Source organism: Mangifera indica, chromosome 9 (assembly GCF_011075055.1).
Source record: "Mangifera indica cultivar Alphonso chromosome 9, CATAS_Mindica_2.1, whole genome shotgun sequence".
Classification (NCBI taxonomy): domain Eukaryota; kingdom Viridiplantae; phylum Streptophyta; class Magnoliopsida; order Sapindales; family Anacardiaceae; genus Mangifera; species Mangifera indica.
In genome coordinates, this window is record NC_058145.1 from 10,196,193 (window position 1) to 10,216,257 (window position 20,065).

The window sequence follows — 20,065 nt, forward strand, 5'->3', positions numbered from 1 at the left end:
AATAAAAACTAATATTGTTGATTTACTTATGAGGTCTAAACTTTTAGAGAAATAATTTTATAGCCAATAAAAATCTATTCAAAGGGATAAAAACTATTTCAATTAAAATCAATCAATATCTTCTTATCTCTCAATCAATCCAATCATATCCTTTCTTTCTATTTTAAAAAAAATCCATTAAATCCTAAAATCCTTATTTATAATCCTCCAACACATAATTTCCTTAATTTTTGTTTTGCAACCATATCTATTTACCCTTAATATCTCTTCATATCTTCTTATCAACAAGCATACAAAAACTGTATATTACAGTTAGACTCTCCACCAATCAACTTCTATTCAAGCGTCATTAAATTCTCTGAAGTAAACAAACCAAAATCTTGAGCCATGAGACGTGAATCACTAGCTTTGATACCATGTAAGACAATGAGAATTTTCCAAAACATTGAAAGCAAAGCTAATCAAAACAGAGAACAGTGAACACACAGAATGAATCTATTGAACACAGGACACAAGTTTACTAGAAATTCCTCAAAATCTTCATTAAAGCTTTAATTAGGTTTACAACTATATTTATACATTAACTAAGCCAATAACTGACCATAACTGTCAATTACATCATCACCGTTGATCTGGAACTACCTTAAACCAATCTAACAATTGAACTACCTGACTCATTTTACACAAAAAACTAATCAAACAATTGTAGAGTAACAATCAATGCCATATTTTAGAAGAGAGAGAAAAAATAATAAAGAAAAAGTTTTGAAGAAGATTCTGATTATCTTTGTACTTGAAAGCGTAATATACACACTTTTCTTCTATTTGAAAACGATGCATTTTGATATTAGTAACTTAAATTCAAAAACGCACTTTCTAGTTGATAACATTCAACTCTGAGCTTCAATACCTATTTTAGACTTAACACCACTATTATTAGGCCACATCATTAATACTATTAGGCTGTCATATCTAGCATTAATACTGAAAGCAATACAACTCTTTCACAGTGATCTAGTTGGAATCTCACAAAAAATTTATGATATTGTTGAATTACACAAGCCAATGTTTGATTTTATTAGATTCAACATATCACACCTTTTTGGTGTGATTCTTATTCATCACTTGATGTAATATAAGTTTAGATCATAACTAAAGTATGATCTTTCTCGATCGTATCCCACCAAGTGTGATTTCAATTTGAGTGTAATTGTGGGTGTGATTTCAACTATCAAAGTCACTGGAATTGCACTTAGGCTAGATTTGATACAAGTTATTAGAGTTTGAATCACAACTCAAATCAAAGACGCTTGTTTTCCATCAATTCACATGTTAGAAGCTTCATATAGAGCCAATTCGACATAAATCAAAGTTGGTGCTGGAGGAAAATGCCACAAAAAAGACAACAACTATGTTCGATTCATCACACCGAATCTTTTTTCTCTATCGTGGGACATCGTCGACGGTGACAAAGAGAAGAGAGGAGAATGATGGTTGTCGCCATCACTATTGTTGAAGAGTAAAAAACCCTAAGGGTTTATGGGGTTGAAATGCTATTTTTCAATACTTGGGGAGAAAATGAAATAAAATTATTATTTTTTAACATGAAAGATAAAATAACGATTTTACCCTTATATTTAACTAAAAATTTTAATAGCAGTTAGTGCATAGGTGAGCATTTAAGTTTTTCAACTATTGTAGATATACTTTTGAGATTGGACTAAAAGTTGGATGAAAATATCCTTTGGCCTAAATATTTTAGTTTTTATCAATCAATAAAATTCTGTTCTATTAATCAATAAAAGGTGTCTTATTATCACGGATTAAAATGTTATTGCAAAATTTAAACAGGGACTCTTAGCAAACCTTAGGGACTAAATGGTATTTTCCCTTATAAACAGTAAAATGTGTGATTTCATTTTCCGAAGTTAAACAAAATGAAGTTGAGATTGTTCGCTGGCAAAACAAATACCTACTTCCATTATCTTATAATTGACCTCCATTTTTATGTCATTCCTCCATGTCAAACTTCAAAATTGAGTCATGCACAGTCGAAACTTCTGATGGGGTGAAGCTCCACGCCAGAGTGTTCAAACCCAGAGAAGAAAAGGACTTAAAAGATGACCATTTGGTGATTGTTTTGGTCCACCCTTACTCAGTATTGGGCGGCTGCCAAGGCCTCCTGAGAGGCATAGCTTCAGGGCTGGCTGGTAAGGGTTACAGGGCTGTGACTTTTGACATGAGGGGTGTTGGGAAGTCCAATGGAAGAGCTTCCCTTACCGGCTTTGCTGAAGTTAAGGATGTGGTTGCTGTCTGCAAATGGGTTTGTGAAAATCTCTCCACTGATAGGATCTTGTTGGTGGGTTCTTCTGCAGGTATGATTTTGTTGCGTGTTTTTGTTCATTTGCTTTCTATTTTTGTTGTGGCTTGGTGATCATGTTTGATTCTTGTTTTGGTAAGTTACGGATGTGTTTTGATTGATGAATGGTTAGATCTGTGTAGATTCTAGGTAAGGATAAAAAATTGCGAAATTAAAGAAGGAAACTTTTGATATATAATGGGGACAGGTGTAATTTGATTAGATTTAGTGGATAAAGTTTGTATTTTTCAGTTTTTAGTATAAAAAGTGCGCTTGGTTTAACTTTTGAAGTTGTGATTTCGGATTGGAGATTCGAGTATAGCAATTACAAAAATAACCAGAAAAAGAAACTTTTGGCACATATGGGAAAATTCGTTGTTATGCTTTAGGTCGCAGGGAAGTTTTGATTAGATTATGTTGGAAAGCTTTATGGTTTCAAGTTGTTTGAGTTTACGTTTGCTTGTTAGATATGTCATATTTTAACTTTTGAAGTTTGATTTGAACTGGGGACTTGAATCTTCTGCTTGTTGATGTAAATTGTTCTAGGTTCAGTTTTTTGCATCTATGCTTTTGTAAATTGGTTGGTGCTCTTCAAGAGTTTCATGTGATACCTAGTTTTGGTTACATGAATTCTAGAATTTCTGACAGGAGCATTTTGGATTTGGTTGAAGTCATATACTGAAGCTTAGGTGGTTATGCAATAATTAGTTGGTTATTTTACTTCTAATTCAAGGATCTATATTGGTGATATTGCATAGGGACAATATCCTTTGATGTTTTTGTTTAAGTGGTGAAATTGGAATTATAATCTAGTAACACTGTAACACATTCTGGTGTGGGCATGATCTTATTCTTTTCTTAGTTCTCGGCTCTACAGTTTTCGTAACTGAAGTTGATCCTCAATGGATTACATTACTTCTATTCACGGTAAAATTAGTTCCTCTCAATGCTTTACTGCCTTAAATGCAAATGAAGTACTAATCTTCATTATTGAGGGTTTGTTTGGTGTCATATTTATTGATGAAGCGTGAAGCCAGACCTTTTTCATCTTGGTGTTGATAATTGAATGAATATCGAGAAATGGATTATTCGGTGATGAAATCAATTAGCATTTCACAAATTTTTCTCTTTGATTCATGTGTTTTACAGTTACAATATCTTCTCTGCTGTATTGATTAACTCTTGCAATTAATATGATAATAACATTGTATTTTCTGGCATCAAATGATATATGAAACTTGGGTTTTGTACCACTTTAATTATGAAGGTGAAAGCATGTTCGATCTCGGAGTAACTAATCTATTCCTTACCATCTGTTATCAGGTGCACCAATTGCAGGTTCTGCGGTTCAGGAGATTCCACAAGTTGTGGGCTATGTAAGTTTGGGGTACCCTTTTGGTATGCTAGCTTCAATCCTATTTGGGCGACACCATAAAAACGTCCTTGAAACCCCAAAGCCGAAGCTCTTTGTTATGGGAACGCGGGACGGGTTTACCAGTGTAAAACAGCTGAAGAACAAGCTGCATTCTGCAAAGGGGCGAGTAGAAACCCATCTAATTGAAGGAGTAAGCCACTTCCAGATGGAAGGCCCTGAATATGATGCTGAGATGGTGACTCTTATCCTTGAATTCATTGCATCATTGTAGTAGTATTCATAAGCTAGTTCACGAAGTACTTGTGCAGAATTGCTTTTCCTAAAATTACTTTTCCATTCAATAAACTTAGTATGTCCATTCTATGTATATGTTGATTTTCACATTTTGTTTGATTTGCAGGAAATTAAATGGTTGGATTGCATCTTCTTCACCATGAAATCTTGGGCAGTCCCACTTATTTTGGTTTTAGAATGCATTAGAGAATATTTCTATCAAAAGAGCTTTCAAGTAGAAAACACTTTTTTTTTTTTTTTACAAAAAGCACTTCAAAATCCCCTTTAGAAGGATCATCGGCAAATGATTTTGCCTATAAGTATTTTTAGGTGGAGACATCATAAAAATTATAATGTGGAAGTCAAAGACCTGCGTCTTAGTCATCGGTTTTGATTTTTGAATTGGCTAACTGTCAATTTCCCATCTGAAATACTTCTGTTTTTCAAAACCAGATCCATTTTTCAAATCTCTTCAGTCACCTCATTTTTTTCTAAAAGATATTCAATTCCCTGGAAAATAAAAAGAAATACAATAGATTCAACCCAACAGATTTAAAATCAAACAATCCTCAATGTCTTTGCTCTTAAAAAGATGAGCGGGGGATGGAAATGGAAGGACAGGGGCCAGCTAAAAAGTAGAGCCCTTTTTGGGGTTGGTTGGTGGGTTGAAGAGGTGAGAAGAATGGAGGTTACTTGTGGCCGTGAGGGAAGGGGACGGAAAATGAACTTTGCTTTTGAAAGGATGAGTGGGTGATAGAAAAGGTAGAATGAGGGTAGTTAAAAAGCAGAACTGTTATTGAGGCTAGTTGGTGAATTGAGAAGGTGAGGGGAAGAGCGGGGGTTGCCAGTGGCAATAAGGTAAGGTGACGAAAAAGGAAGAATAAAGCCTTCTTCACCCAGCAAATGCATGCCATTGACATGACCCTCGGCATGATGACCATTTCCATGAAAAAGGAGGCAAGGATGAGCTAGAGGGGGGAGAGGGGCCAGGGAGATCGCAAAGGAGAGAGAAAAAGAGAAAGTTCCATGGGAAAAGAGAAAGAGAGTAAAAAGGGATAAGGAAGTGAGGAAAGAAGAACCTGAACGAGAGAGAAGAGTTTGAGATAAGAAAGATAAGAGAGGAAAAGATTGATTGCTAGATTAAAAAGCCCAAGTGGCGATTATAGATGATTGTTTCGAAAGGTGAAGGCATTTTAGCGTTTTTGGTATTGAGGTTCTAGGGAAGAAGACAAAGGAAAGACATAAAAGTTGTGTGTGACGGAGATTTGAGAGATGCTGAGCGTAGGGGAGAGATTGCTTGTCCAAGGTATGAGGGTGGTGGTGAAGGTACTGTGTTGGTAATATTTGTGGTGGGGTGTGCAGGTGATAGGAGTTGTAAATGGTTTTGGGCTAATTCCACATGACAATGATAATTAACAACGGTAAATTGTCGATGAATAAATAAACTTTTCAAACTTGAAGAATGAAAAAATCATTGATTCATCAAAGTTAGGCGGAAAATAGTCATTCAACTTTTTGTGCTTTGTAATATTAACAGTTAGGCACATACCTTTAGCTTTTGGTATGTATATTAAACGCTTGGAAGACATTCCACTAGAGAATGAATATCAATTATAAATTTAAAAGATTCAATAGTTTGAATGTGAATTAAGCATTTAACAAGAAGAGCCATTTTAGAAGGATAACTTTCAAATGATTTTTGCTCTACAGGCATTTAACCAGTCTATTTTGATTTACATTTTATAAAAATGATTTGCTCCCATGCTGTAAAACCCTCAATTATATATGCCAAAGTACTCTTTTAATGTTTTGGAAATAAATTGAGCTTTTAAAACATATGAAAGAAAGAAGAGCAATCAAAGCATAAGATAAACAATTGTTACATTAATAAGACCATCTATCTGAATTCAGATGAATTAACTTACAGTGAACTCAAACCTAACCAGCCACCATCATTTAGCTGGCTGCTTCAAACTCTGTAAATACAAGAAAACACCCAACTGCCTAACTACATAAACTACTGAGTCACAGGCACAGCAACCTTCATCAGATTAAATACGCATCAACGGATGAAATTCTACCCTTTCTCTCCATTATTCGCCTGTGAATCTTCAACCATTCCACCCATCTCACTGTACAGTCGTTTTTGCCATCCTTGACCCTGCTCCATAGATTGCCCTTGAGAGAATGGATGTTCTGCCTCCTCTGCTTTCCAGTCAAGGAAAAAAGAAAAAAGATGGGATTTGTTTTTATCATCAATAACAAATGAATTCACTGCAAGGGAACAAATGCCATTACAGAAATAATAAGCTCAGATCAAAATGGCCGCAAGTTCTCATTTACAGAAAAAGGCCATTACATAATTGGAGAGTTATCAAAGGAAGCATTGGGATAAACTTATCTTCAAAAGAATTCACTTATAAATAACTGATTTTTCTTTTTTTACACAAATAATACAGATCAAAGCCTCAATCTTCGAAAAAACTACTACAATGAGATGATACAACAGAAGACAGCGTGCTTTTATTTCTTAACACTATAAAACATGGTTATATGTAATCAGTTATTACCACTCTCACCATCAGATGCATCTTCGAGCCTTGCAATTGCGTTGACTAGGGCTTGTTCATGATCCTTCATTTCAAAGAAATCATGAGAGTTGCATGAATTGATTAAAACACAGCTAAACTGTAGTGAGGGTCTTGGTTCATACCTTTAGCACTTTCATTGCTTTCTCAATTTCCAAGGGATCAGGATGATTAGAGCCAAAAACTTTTTCAACCTGTTCAAATGCACCACAATTAGGTAAAAAAGTCACTTCAGTTGCAAGAATTTAAATAAACCAGCTGCTTTTACCTCCTTGATTAAAGTATCTGTGTGAAGAATTTCAATATCACCCAAAGCTTTCTTCCCAATACCATTCACTGATAAAGGAAGATCTTTCTTGAACTGACCCTTCATGGTCCCTCTACCTCTTCCTGCCCCAGGAACTGCACCACCACGCACCATGGATTTCTTAATTCCACGTCCTGGTCCTGGGCGACCACCTTTACGAGAAATCCCCGGTTCATCAGCATTCCATCTGATATCTTCTGGTGATATCTACCATCATAAGACTGAAGATCAGTAGTGAGTAGGATTTGTAGTTCAGAAAGATGATAAAATTTGAAGTCAGATTTTTTTATCACAAACTAGTAAAACTGCAATAATTACTTAAAAGCCACCCTACAATTGACCCTAGCTTGGGACACAAAACTATATGTCAAATTGTACATGTTTTTAAACTGCATAATCTACCACTCACTTCCTCTCATTTAGTATGACCAAGAATGTAATGCATGTTAATGATCATAATATAACAGAGGAAGATGTAAATACACTATTCTTTATGTTGCTATAATGTATGTGTAATTAAAATAATTTATACACAACTTTTTTGTGATATGGTTCAAGACAACTATGTGAATACCATAATCTCTTATCACAAAGGCAGAAAAAGCTTATTGGATAAAGCCCAGAGAAAATGTTTCTTTAGCATCCAACAGATGTTAAAAAAAGTGTTCTAAAAATCTACTCAAAACACTAACATGAATGTGTTAAAAATTGCACACAAATAAACAAGCAGGTACATATTATATATTTAGCAGCTAGGAGTATGACCCAATCTTACCTCTTTGAGATTGACCCATTCCCATGTTTCATTTGCTGTATTAATATCATAAACCAAAGCATGTCGCCCCTACCAATGTTGGGAAAATTGTCGGATTAAAAGAAGAATGTTATCATACAAACACCATAATCAATAAAATATACCTCAATAGGGTTGTAATCAGTTATAACGGCCTCATAGAAGTGGTTGTCTTCGGGCCACCTTGTCCAGACTTTTCTTCCAATTAAGGGATCATAGGTTGCAGGTTCAACAGTTTCATTAGCTGCAAAGACACCCGAAGTGCCCCGATTACCAACATGGGCCCTTCCAGTAAGACCTGTAGATAACTGCATCGATTTCAATGGAGATGCAGCAGAAATGTACTCTGTTAGCTGAACAGTAACAATGGAAAACAAAGGAAACATCAATTTCTCAATTTTTTTGTTTTTCATATTCTAAAATATATGACTTACAGGTTTTGGTTTCTTGCCCCTAGGGCCTGGCAGAGGACCTGGTTTCATAGCAGATGAAGATGGCTGTATAGATGGATGCAAAGCAGGAGATGGTGCACCCATTGACAAAGAAGCTATAGATTGCGAAGTTTTTGGTTTCTTGCGGGATGCTGAAACAGTTGGACTTGGTGCAGGGTCATGAACAGGTGGGGGAATGCTTGGCATACCAGGCTGGAGGCCACTTGCCTTCCTCCATTCCCTAATAGCATGATTGATTTATACTTCCGTGTTAAAAGCCAGAACTGATCAGTAAATGATTATGTATATGACAAAAGCTTCTCAGAGAGTATGTCATAATATAACCAGACCTTAATCTCTGAATGATGTCATCAGCATTAACCCTGGATAGAAGCTCCCTATGTTCCTCATCTGACACTCTCAACTCCTTTCTAAGTTCAGTAATTAAACTTTCTTTCTCCTGAAGGAATATAAAATAGAGGACCTTCAAACCTTCTTAATTTTACTTACACAACATAAACTGCATGAATTTGTAAAAAGAGGTTAATAGATACCCAAGTGATGGCATCAGATTGAGCTTTGAAGGCCCGAAGGACTGAACTGTATGCTTCTTGCTCAATGTTGTGGATCTGAGTTTCCATGTCATTCTGTGGTATTCTAGGCATTATAGCAGAACTTACAACTGCCGATCTTCCATTTCCAGCAGGGCAGCTCCCTCTTTGAAATCTATTTTGATGTGGAGGGAGGTCATCATCTGTTCCTGCAATTATTTCATAAAGAAGCAATTATTGGCTTTGTTTCTGATGTGTGGCTGCCAAACAAAGAAAGATTTCAATAGAAATTCTTCAGCCACCTTCACAGGCACATCTAAAAGGTTGATACCTAGAGCAATGTGACAAGAATGAAATGAAAAACAAGCTAATAAAAACTAATGCAAATTACAACAAATGCCAATTCCAAATATCTACTTGCAAGGATGGAACATAAAAAACTTGAATGAAAATACTTTTATTGCAAAAGGATTCAGTATCTCAAATGTATCTAAACTACTAGAAAGCATCTAATATGCAGCAACTAGCACAGCTGTAGGCCAGATAATTACATAAAAGGATAAAACAATTGAAAAACTAGAGGCATATAAAATAATTCTAGAACTTCACAAAAAAAATCATTTTGAAGCTCTGTATGGTGGATCTGTGAAGAACATTGCAACACTAACCCTGACAAAACGTGAGATGACCAATGGCATTAATGAAAGTTCATTAAATAATTTATCCGAATCTGAAGACTGGTGACAATCAATAAAACATTTAAAGCAACTTGCCGCTTGAAAAAATAAAGCCTAAAAGCTGACTTCAAATGAACCAAATACCAACATAAATTAAACATTTTCCCAGCAATGTGAATGACAAATCCTGATTCTTAACATAAAAACTAATTCACGCAAATTCAAATTTCTATTACAAGTTCATAAAAACAACTAGAAAATCTCTCGACTCTTCCTTAAGTCAAACTACAGTAATCAAACCCAACTAAAACCATGAATCCCTACTTTGCAAACTTGAGTTAGAAACTAGGCTCTCCACCTACCCTTAAAATCTTCGTAAAGCGCAAAACTCATGAATTACGCTGCATTGTTAGTACTTTACAAATCTAATACCTGAAAACACTAGAACTTAGAAAAAAAAAAAAAAACTTATAAAATTTAGCTTAACTCACTACTGCTATCAGAAATATCATAGTTCATCTCTTCCCTTCAAATCAAATCTTCAGTAAACTCCACGCAAGTAGATGAAAATCAAAATTTCAACGTGTCACGTGATAGAAACAACTGAAATCAATTCAAAAAAACCAATTAATTCACGCCTTCGTTGACAGTTTCGTTCAGTTTAATTTTTAATCACTTTATTAAGCTAGAAGTTCACAATTCAACCAAACAAGACCTAGAAAATCACCAAAAAACTCAAAAAGGAATTTATTTCGAAAAAAAAAAAAGAAAAGAAAACACTCACCGCTACTATCGAAAGCATCATACTCCATAGCTGTTACTTTCAACAAAACATCGAGAAAAACACTTCAAATCAACTTAAGAGGAAATATTTGGCCCAAATTATCGAAAAATGCAAGCAATAAGCGCCTTTAATTTTCACAATTGAAGCGAGTATAGATCTAAGGAAGTGAAAATTAGGTCGAATTTTAACATCAATTCGAATTATGCTATCTTTTCCTTTCAAGTTTATCATGAACTGGGTATATAATTTGGGATTTTGATTGATTTGGTGAAAAAAAATAAAATGTCTTGATTTGAGGGGAGGAAGAACGCGCGGACTTGAAAATAGTTTTAATTATTTTTTTCAGTTAATAATTGAATTTGAGTTCCGCCACATGAATTGAGTGATCGTTTTTAGAACGTGTTTTTGTCTTTTCTCTGCAGGACGCACAAGCACAACTCAACCATGAGACATCGTCTTTCTTTCTTTCTTTTTTTTTTTTTTAAATCTAATTTGATAATGAATGTGACAACAATTATTTACATAATAATTGTGTATACAAATATGAATACAAATATATATATAAATAAATAAATATATATTATTATATGATTAATTAAATATTATTTTATTTTTAATTTAAAATTATTTAATTATTTAATAACATATATCAAATATATATTAATTTATATAATTAAAATAAATATGTATAATCTGGTTATATAAATATATATGTTACATACGCACAATTTTAATCTAGAGAGAGTTTATACAACATGTTTCATGGATTATACTGATAGGGTAGAAAAAAACTAAATAATATTTGCTTCTTCTTATCTCATTTTATAATTTCTGTTAAAATTCATTTAAAAATAAAAAAATTTAGTTACCAAATTCATCGTAATCAAAGTAAGTAAACATTTAATTACGTTATTGCTTTTATTTTTCAAGAATTGATGTAAATTTGAACCCGAAATTTGAAGAATTCTGAGGGCATGCGTTTTTTGCTTATAATATATATATAAGTCTAATTTTAATCTCCTTCTTTGATGAGTTTTTCATTATTATTGTGAATTTAAGTTTAGGATATAATAAAATGTCTAATTTATTAAGGGTTTTTGTGAATTTGTTTTAAATTTAAAAAAATTGTTAGTAGGAGCGAAAGTACGAATAATTGTGCTTACCTTTTTTTTTTTTTTTCGTCAATTCTCTATTTTATTATGAATATGAGTTATAAGTATATTTTCAATTAAAAATTATGCAAAATATGAAAAAAAAAAAAAAAAAAACTTAGGTAGGAGTAATTACGCTTATTGTGTATAAGGTAGGGGTAACTGCTTATAGTGTTTATAATTCTAATATCAATCTTGTTTTTTCATCAATTTTTTTATTTTATATATATATATAGTGAATCTTAATTATAAATATGATAATTAACTTTTTATTTATCTTATTCCTTCATTTTTATTAGCATGAATGTGATTTTGAGTTAGAATTTGTGTAAAAGTAGAAAAAACCGTGGGGAGAGTAACTTGGGTAGACTAGGCACGATTTGGGAGGCATGAGTAGTTACACTTAGAGGGTTAGAGTGAAAATTTTTAAACCTTTTTGGGGGTGATTTGAAAATTTATGATATTATAAGTTTTTTTTTAATTATATATTAACACGTGGAATTTCATATGATATATTACATTATTATCCTGTTTGCATATTCATGTATTCTTACAAATTTAATAGCCAATTTTGATTTGCCTATCACATGAATTTATCTTTAAAAAATGCCTGAAATAATATTTATGGTTAGAAATGAAGGGTAGTGCATGTTCGTTGATAACAACATGATAAGCTACGTTGGCCGGAAATAGAGAATGTTGATATCGAACAAGAAACAATATACAAGTGTTGGCTTCTAGATGTTTTGATAATAATAAAAACCAAATTAAAATAACTAATTTGTCTAAGACATAACTTTGATCATGACCAATTTGAATCACACTTGAAAAATGTAGGTACGAAGCATATGCATGCTCTTGCATGATAGATGCACACTCATGTGTAGTGTAAATTCCAATTTTACATGCCACAATACAAGATTGTGTACAATGCCCGTTATATCTACTAGAATTATAGGTTGCATCAGACATGTCATGTACAATCGTTCATGCTTGACATATGCTTGTACATTGCTTGTATAAGACCAACCACGAGCAACCCTTTTCTCGTGCACATTTTCCCGTTCATATAAAGTTAAGGTCAATGCAAGATTTAGTCAACACATGGTGCGTGCCTATGCACTTGATGCATGCATGCACTTGCATTGGTACGTAAAGGAACCATGAGCAAAACATCTCATACAAGGCATCTCGTGCATCGTCAAAGTTGAGTCAACCCAATCAAAGTCAACTCTTCATGCATGCCCGTGCATCCCATGTAAAGGATGTTAGAATATGTGCTAAAACTAATCGATTTGTTGGTTTCAAAGGTTGTATATTTTGCATATATATTATTAATAAAAGAAGAGTTATATCATACTTCACATGTTTTCTGCGTCACTTTTATATGTATGTTGTAGTTGTATATTACATCCATATTAACTACATCTATATTATCTACATACATATGACATGTGAAAGGTCCCAATAAATTTTAATAAACGTCATCAAATCGTTTCCTGCATAGACAATATGTTTGGGCAACAATATTGCATAATAAGTGTGTGTTATATCACCACAGTATATCAGTGGATGATATTAGACATTGTGGATATACATATAGGTAAACAATAGAACCGTTTGATGCTTAGAGAATTGATCAAAAGTTATTATATTATATTGTTTATCGAATGTGATCATTGAACGATAATCACATGGGCATTAATATGTAGTCAATGATACATCGTAAATCATACTAGTGTATAGATCCTTTGACTTGAGATATCACGGTTATGTTTCGTTCCGGAATATATGGTTTATATGGTGTATACCACGAGGTTAATCATGTCTCGTTCAAAAGCCGCTTTAATCATATGTTGCTTGAGTGAGAGGACAAATGATGATCATATAAGGATCCGTCAGCTCGATTGCTCTCGAGTTCTCATACGAATATCGAGAAACATGAAAATCTAAGACATTGGCTAGTGTAGATAAAAGTCCATATGAAAAGAGTTTCGATGTGATAAGTTCTGAGGTATGACTTGATATTCGAAAAGATTAAATATTAGATTTTGACATTCCATGAATCCAAGTTTAATCGGGGATGTAACGACGGAGAGATTGGACTACATGGTAAGTGTGAGTAAGAAATGTTCATTTGACATTATGTGAAGCTTGTACTTCATTGTGATGTAGGGGTCATGATACATTGCTAGATGACACCACATGATCAGTGAGAGTTTCGTTTTGTAGCGAAAAATGAAGTATATCAGTTAATGATAGTTTTGAATTATACAATGATATAATGAAACGTATCGTCTGATATGGGACATACGACTATATCACTATGAACCTTAAAGGTCACACTCATATTTCAAGGAAGAAAATGATGTTATGAAGCTGAAAATATTTATCTATAGTTGGCTAGCATTTTTCGAGGATAAAATGGTGTTTTTCGAATCAGATTCGAAAAAATTGCAAAATTGTTATTTTGCACTTTTTAAATTGTTTAGAAAGTTGAATAAATAATTTTAGGTACAAATTATTTAACATATGTCAAATTATAATTTACTCTTAATTATCAACCAATGAGAAATAAACACATGATTTAACTTGATAAATATCAAGTTTAAGTTTAATAAATGGGAGAAAAACATAGAAAATATATAGATTTTTCTTCTTCTTCCTTTTGTCGAGAAAAACTTCCATTCTTTTTTCTTGAAGGGTGCAAGTCAAGAGATCACTTACTTTAGTGATTCAAGCTTCCTAACTTCAAATCAAATTACAAGGTATAAGGTAGTTTACATATTTTTATGTTTTATTTCTTGAAACAATATGTAAATTTTATATTATCATTGTTATATATGATGTGAACATGATTTAAAAATTTTAATTTTCTTGCCAAAATCCTACAAAGGAGTCATGATTAGTTTCTCTTGTGCATCAATAAGTCATGCATTGAAAGTTTAAGTCAAGGCAAAGTGAAATATCGAATACATGCGTGTATAGGAGGCATGCACACTCATGTTTGGTGCAGTTTGAGAGTTTTTTAAACCAACCTGAAAAAAAAAAGATTTAAAAAATTTTCAAACCAAACCAAATTGAAAAAATATTGTTTGGTCAACTTTTGATTACGATTTAAACCATAGTTATCAATATCTTATGGTACGATACGATACGATATAGATAAAAAATTATATATATCATAAGGTGTATGAATTAATACGATATAATAAATATATTCTACGATACGATATATATTACCGATATAGATTGATATACTTTTTTAGAGAAAATGATAAAATGTGCCATTTAAAAAATAAAAAATTAATAAAACAATAAAAAATTATAATTGACACGCCATCATTTTAAAAAATATTACAAACACTCCTAACATTTGAAAATTTTTCATAAACACCCATTAATTGAATTATAGTTTTCTAACACATAATATAAGCATGTAAAATAAATATGAAATATTAATACAATATACAATATACATTTAAAGAAAATGACAATATGATTTACGATTTAGTTCAGTATGAAAATCACCCAAACGACAACTTAAATTGAAAAAACGGTTTGAAAGATTTTTAATCCAAACTAAACTGTAATGTTAAGTGGTTCAGTTTGGATTTATAGTTTTAACCAAATTATGTACACCCCTATACACAAGTCAAATTTCAAGCATACATACTCTCGTACATTGAAGGCGTAGTGGCTACTAAAATCAATCAAGGATTTGATCTCATAAAGCCTTGTATGACTATACATGATATATGCATGCTTGTCCACGCGTTTGGTATGAGTAAAAATTCAACTATTGGGAGGTATGACTGAGGTTGACTTTTTCTAAAAAAAAGATTTTTTGGTCAATCACGACTGTGCACTCGGTTTGCACGAAGCTTTCCAACACATTAAGCTTATAAATTCAAGCCATTTTGAGTTGGAAAATGTTTGAAAACACATTTGATCAAGCTACATTCATGTTCTTCTCTTAAAGTCATCATCTCTATGTCTCTCTTTGAGCTATAAACTCATGTATTTGAGAGAACCCTTGTACTCAAACTTTTTAAATTAACCTTGTAAGACATACTTACTCTTTAAACACATTTTCAATTCATTGTGGGTGGCATCCTAAATAAACTATTGTATTGGGAGCAATAGTAGAGAACTAGTGTACAAAGGGACATATTTTTACTAGTGGACCTTTAAGTTATTTGTTTGAAAAAGTGGATGTAGGAGGCTTAGGTTGAAAAGCTTTGAGCCATTTTAAATTCCTAATCATTTCTAACCTTCTCTCTTAGTGTTTATTTCTTGTGTTGATTGAATTTGATTACTTGTACCTATGTGAAAGTTTTAAAATGTGTTTAAATTTTCATAAATTGTATTCACTCCCTTTAGGATTGTTTAAGATATTTCAAGTGTTTTTCGAAAGATTGGTAAAGACATTGAGTTCCTATTTGAAAATAAATATAAGACAAAAGCATATCCATATTACAATAAATGTTAAAAACTCATTCACTGAATTACCTTCATAAGAATCAAGATGATTATGTCATTGGATGTCTTGTAGCATTAGCTAGGAAATTGAAACAAGCGACACATTTTTATGTGACAATTGATCATAAGAAAAGAAATGCAAATTTTCAAGAAAAGGGTTTTGAGGAATACAAGTGGAGGTTCCATTGCTTAAGATATTTAAAGTGTTTTTTGAAAAATTGGTTAAGACATTGAGCTCTTATTTGAAAATAAATATAAGACAAAAACGTATCCATATTACAATAAATGTTAAAAACTCAATCACTGAATTACCTTATAAGAATCAAGATGATTATGTCATTGGATGTCTTGTAGTATTAGCTAGGAAATTGAAACAAACGACACATTTTTATGTGACAATTGATCATAAGAGAAGAAATGCAAATTTTCAAGAAAAAGGTTTTGAGGAACACAAGTGGAGGTTCCATTGTAACGAAAGATGATGCAAAATTAAAATTATTTTAGTAATATTTTAGTATCTAAAGTGGAGGTCATAGTCAGGTTACTTTAGATTGTCTACTATATTACATTAGTAACAAAAAATTATTAAAATATTTTATTATTTAATGAATCAAACAAGATAATATCAATGATGACAAACAAATTTCAAAAAATCATATGCACCTTTATGTATATTCCTAGTTAATTAATATAATGGTCAAACATAACAATAAAATAATGTACACTTATAATATGTATCAATTTAGGTATCATTGATGATGTATTATCATACGATTAAATAATTTTGAATTTAATATAGACTATCATTTAATTATATTATGACATATCATCTTTAATATCTAAATTGATATTAATTATAAGTGTATATATCACTCTTTTATTTAAGAAATCGGCATTTGTTTTTTATTGAATTGATTGAATTCTCAAAATTTTTTTTATTGAAAAAACTGAATTTTCATATTTTCTTTTAAAATGAACCAAATATTCAATACTTTCCTATTAAATGTGTCGAACAAATACAATTAAAATTATTTATTTTTTAAATTGTTTTTAAAACAAAGGGATTATTTGGTATCTTTAATATGAAACAGTGAATATTTAATCTTTTCAATAAAAAAATTTGAAAGCAATATTTTTAATAGAAAAAATTAAACATTTTAATAACAAAAAAAAATTTGGTATATTTAATAGAAAAAAGTGATAGTTATTATTTTCTCAAAATAAAACTTAATTATCTTAACAATGAATTTATGAAAATAGTGTTTTTTTTTTTTCTACCAAGGTTTGAACACATAGTTAATTTAATAGTCACACCTTGCTAAGATGTCTGGGATTTATTTAAATTACAAATTTAGCCATAACATTGAATGATTTATCAATTATACCTTTAATGGAGCAATAAATTATATTTTAATAAAAAAATAAGTATCCATTTTAAATATGTAAATAAATATACATTTGATATATATTATTATATAATTAAATAAATTTAAATTAAAAATAAAATAATATTTAACTATATTATGATACATATAAATAATATAAAATAAATACATATAATATTATTTATTATATTATATTCAATAGCTCCATAAATTATTTAACAATATGGTTTGAGAATTGAGAATATAATTAATGCATGCTGTAATTCTAGATTTGATAGTGCAGTGCAATCTCACTATTTTCGTACCCATTTCTTTTTAATTAATAATTATTAAGTGTGATGTGATTTATTGTTAAATTTTACGTATATATATTACCTAAAGATGACAGGGGGATCGAGCTTGCCTGCGGCCTCGCCTGAGCCTGTGTGTTTTAGGCCAGCTCGCAACAACATGACTTGTAAGTTGTTTGGGTTGTGTCATGGGTCTGAACATCATACCCATTGATCAACTTGACATAACTTGCTGCTAGACCTGGCCACGGTTCATGAACCGTCGGTTTCGGTTCGGAATCGTCGGTTCACGGTTCGAAAATATAAGGACCCTGAACCGAAACCGTAACAGGACGGTTCGTCCACGGTTCGGAACCGCCGGTTCCGGTTCATGGCCCCGGTTCGGAACCGACGGTTTCGGTTCGAAACTGATATTGAACAGTAATACATGATCTTGATTTAATTTTTAAATTATTAATTACAATAATTGAAAATTAAAATAAAGGCTTGGACTTAATTACAATAAATAAAATTAATTATATAAATAAATTATATGATTAATTATTAAAGATAATAAATAAATAATAAATAAAATTAATTATAGAAATAAATTCTATAATTAATTATGAATTGTATAAAAAAAATTAAAATTGAAATTGAAATTAATAAAAAATTAAGAAAGAATTTAATTAAATTTAAGAAAATTTGATTGAATTGAAAGATTGAGAGAGTATTAAGAGTTTAAAGAATGAGAATGAGAGTTTGAAGGATTGAGTGAGAGAGTAGAAAGATTGAAATTTGAGAGAATGGAATTTGGAGGAGTATATATAGGAAAAAACTTTTTTGAAAAAAATAAAAAATAGGGGGGTTGAATTGAGATTCAGAGAAATTGCAGGGGACCAAGTCCCCTGCAATTTCTCTGAAAATTGCAGGGGATTGGGCCCCTGCAATTTTTGCTTCAAAAGGCAACGGTTCCCTGCGCAGGGAACCGTTGCCTTTTTAAATAAAATTAAAAAGAAAATCAAAAAAATTTCAAAAAAATTTCAAATTTTTTTCAGTTCATCACAGTACACCGCCGGTTCATAAACCGGTGTGAACCGGCGGTTCCACGGTTCCATTTTATGTGAACCGGAACCGAACCGTAGAGCCACGGTTTCGGTTCCGGTTCAGTCCGGTTCCGGGTCTGCCGGTTCCGGTTCCGGGTTTATCCGGGCCGGTTTCGGTCCGGTTCACGGGCCAAACCGGCCCGTGGCCAGGTCTACTTGCTGCTATCGCGGACTGTTAACAAATAAAAAAAAAAATTTACGAAGAAAGCACAAGTTCTGCGGGTGCAGAAGCCGTTGGCCCTTTTGAAAAATTTTTTTAATTGTTTTTCCTTTTTTTTTTCCCTATATTAACCCTTTACCCTCTAGTCTTCAAACCAAATCCAAAATATAATTTCTCAAACTCTTTACGTTTTCTTTATTTAATCTCTTTCTATATTTTCTTCATTAATTTCAACCTCAAATTCTCTTAAATTATAATCAAAATTTAATTCTATTTAACAATTTAGTTTTAATTTGTTTAACAATTTTATATTTTTAAAATCATTTTTCTTTTAAAATACTTCAATAATAAAAAAGCTTATTATGTTCTAAATAAAAAAATTTAAAATAATTGAGACAAATTCATTTTTGTATAATCAAATAAGTAGGAATAAGTACAATAAAAACACTATATGAAAGATTATGTAAAAATAAATAAGAGTGAACTAATCCTTTTAATTCTCATACTTTAGATGCGCTAGTTTGAAAAATCTAACTGGAGCAACAGATAAAACAAAAACAAATTTTCAAACCATTTGGATTTATTAAACTAGAGCTTCTTTATACTAAAGTATGAAAATTAAAGGTATGATTTCCACTCTTACAACATCTTTGCATCTTTGTAATAAAGTATTAGAATTAGAGGTACGATTTTCACTCTTGTCCATACGATGTCTTTTTTTTACAATGTTCATTGCACCAATTTCTGTCTATTTGAGTCTATAAAAGTGAATTCGTTCCAATCATTTGAACACTTTTTTCATTTATAATATATTAAGTTTTTTTATTATCAAAATATTTTAAAGGAAAAATAATTAATGGAATTATAAAAAAAAAATGGAAACTAAGTTGTTAGACATTACACAAAGGGTGAAGTAGTAAATAAAGCAAAAGTGAGAAGTGACATTATTTAACAACCATATGAGCGAGTTTCTTGGTGCTTTTGTTGGCAAAGCGTATGAGCAACATCTGTCTCGGATCAAATGTTGTGTAACTCAAAAAGACGTAGTTAGAGAAAACAAGTCTTATCGCAGACTAATACTCTAAAAGAGAGAAACTTGTTTCCTTGTTCTGAAAATTATGGATAAAAAAGGTGATTATAATATTCTTTTGTCACAAATAAGAAATTATTAACAAAATTTTTGAGGCACTATTCTCAGTTTTAATAATTTGAAAATGAATTTTATTTCATTTTATATAATAATTAAATAAAAATAATATTTTATTAATTAATTAATAGGTCAAACCGTTAAGGGTTTGATTTGGTATAATCCACTAAAGTGCAGATTATGTCACAGGCCTTAATATATCTACGGGTTGAGCTTGCTTGCAAGAC

At 31.6% G+C, this 20,065-nt stretch overlaps 2 protein-coding genes across 8 annotated transcripts; one reads left to right on the top strand and one right to left on the bottom strand.

Annotated features, from left to right (window-relative positions):
* The first annotated feature begins 1,939 nt into the window (after positions 1–1,939).
* LOC123225789 lies at positions 1,940–4,173 on the top strand. Its single transcript, XM_044650050.1, has 2 exons — positions 1,940–2,375; positions 3,683–4,173. The coding sequence occupies exons 1-2, from the start codon at positions 2,021–2,023 to the stop codon at positions 4,003–4,005; spliced, it is 678 nt and encodes a 225-aa protein (XP_044505985.1). The 5' UTR covers positions 1,940–2,020; the 3' UTR covers positions 4,006–4,173.
* Positions 4,174–5,871: 1,698 nt separating this feature from the next.
* Positions 5,872–10,569, bottom strand: LOC123225788 (protein EMSY-LIKE 3-like). 7 transcript variants are annotated; one of them, XM_044650044.1, is made up of 11 exons: positions 10,139–10,568; positions 9,846–9,957; positions 8,681–8,886; positions 8,477–8,586; positions 8,130–8,367; positions 7,821–8,003; positions 7,678–7,746; positions 6,864–7,109; positions 6,721–6,789; positions 6,578–6,641; positions 5,872–6,281 (listed from the first exon to the last, which is right to left on the bottom strand). In XM_044650044.1, the coding sequence occupies exons 2-11, from the start codon at positions 9,871–9,873 to the stop codon at positions 6,085–6,087; spliced, it is 1,410 nt and encodes a 469-aa protein (XP_044505979.1). In that variant the 5' UTR covers positions 9,874–9,957; positions 10,139–10,568; the 3' UTR covers positions 5,872–6,084. The 7 variants fall into 7 exon arrangements, 6 of the variants coding, with proteins under 6 accessions (XP_044505979.1, XP_044505984.1, XP_044505980.1 ...); XM_044650049.1 differs by having other exon boundaries at positions 5,872–6,212; positions 10,139–10,566; XM_044650045.1 differs by lacking the exon at positions 9,846–9,957 and having other exon boundaries at positions 6,587–6,641.
* Between the last annotated feature and the right edge of the window lie 9,496 nt (positions 10,570–20,065).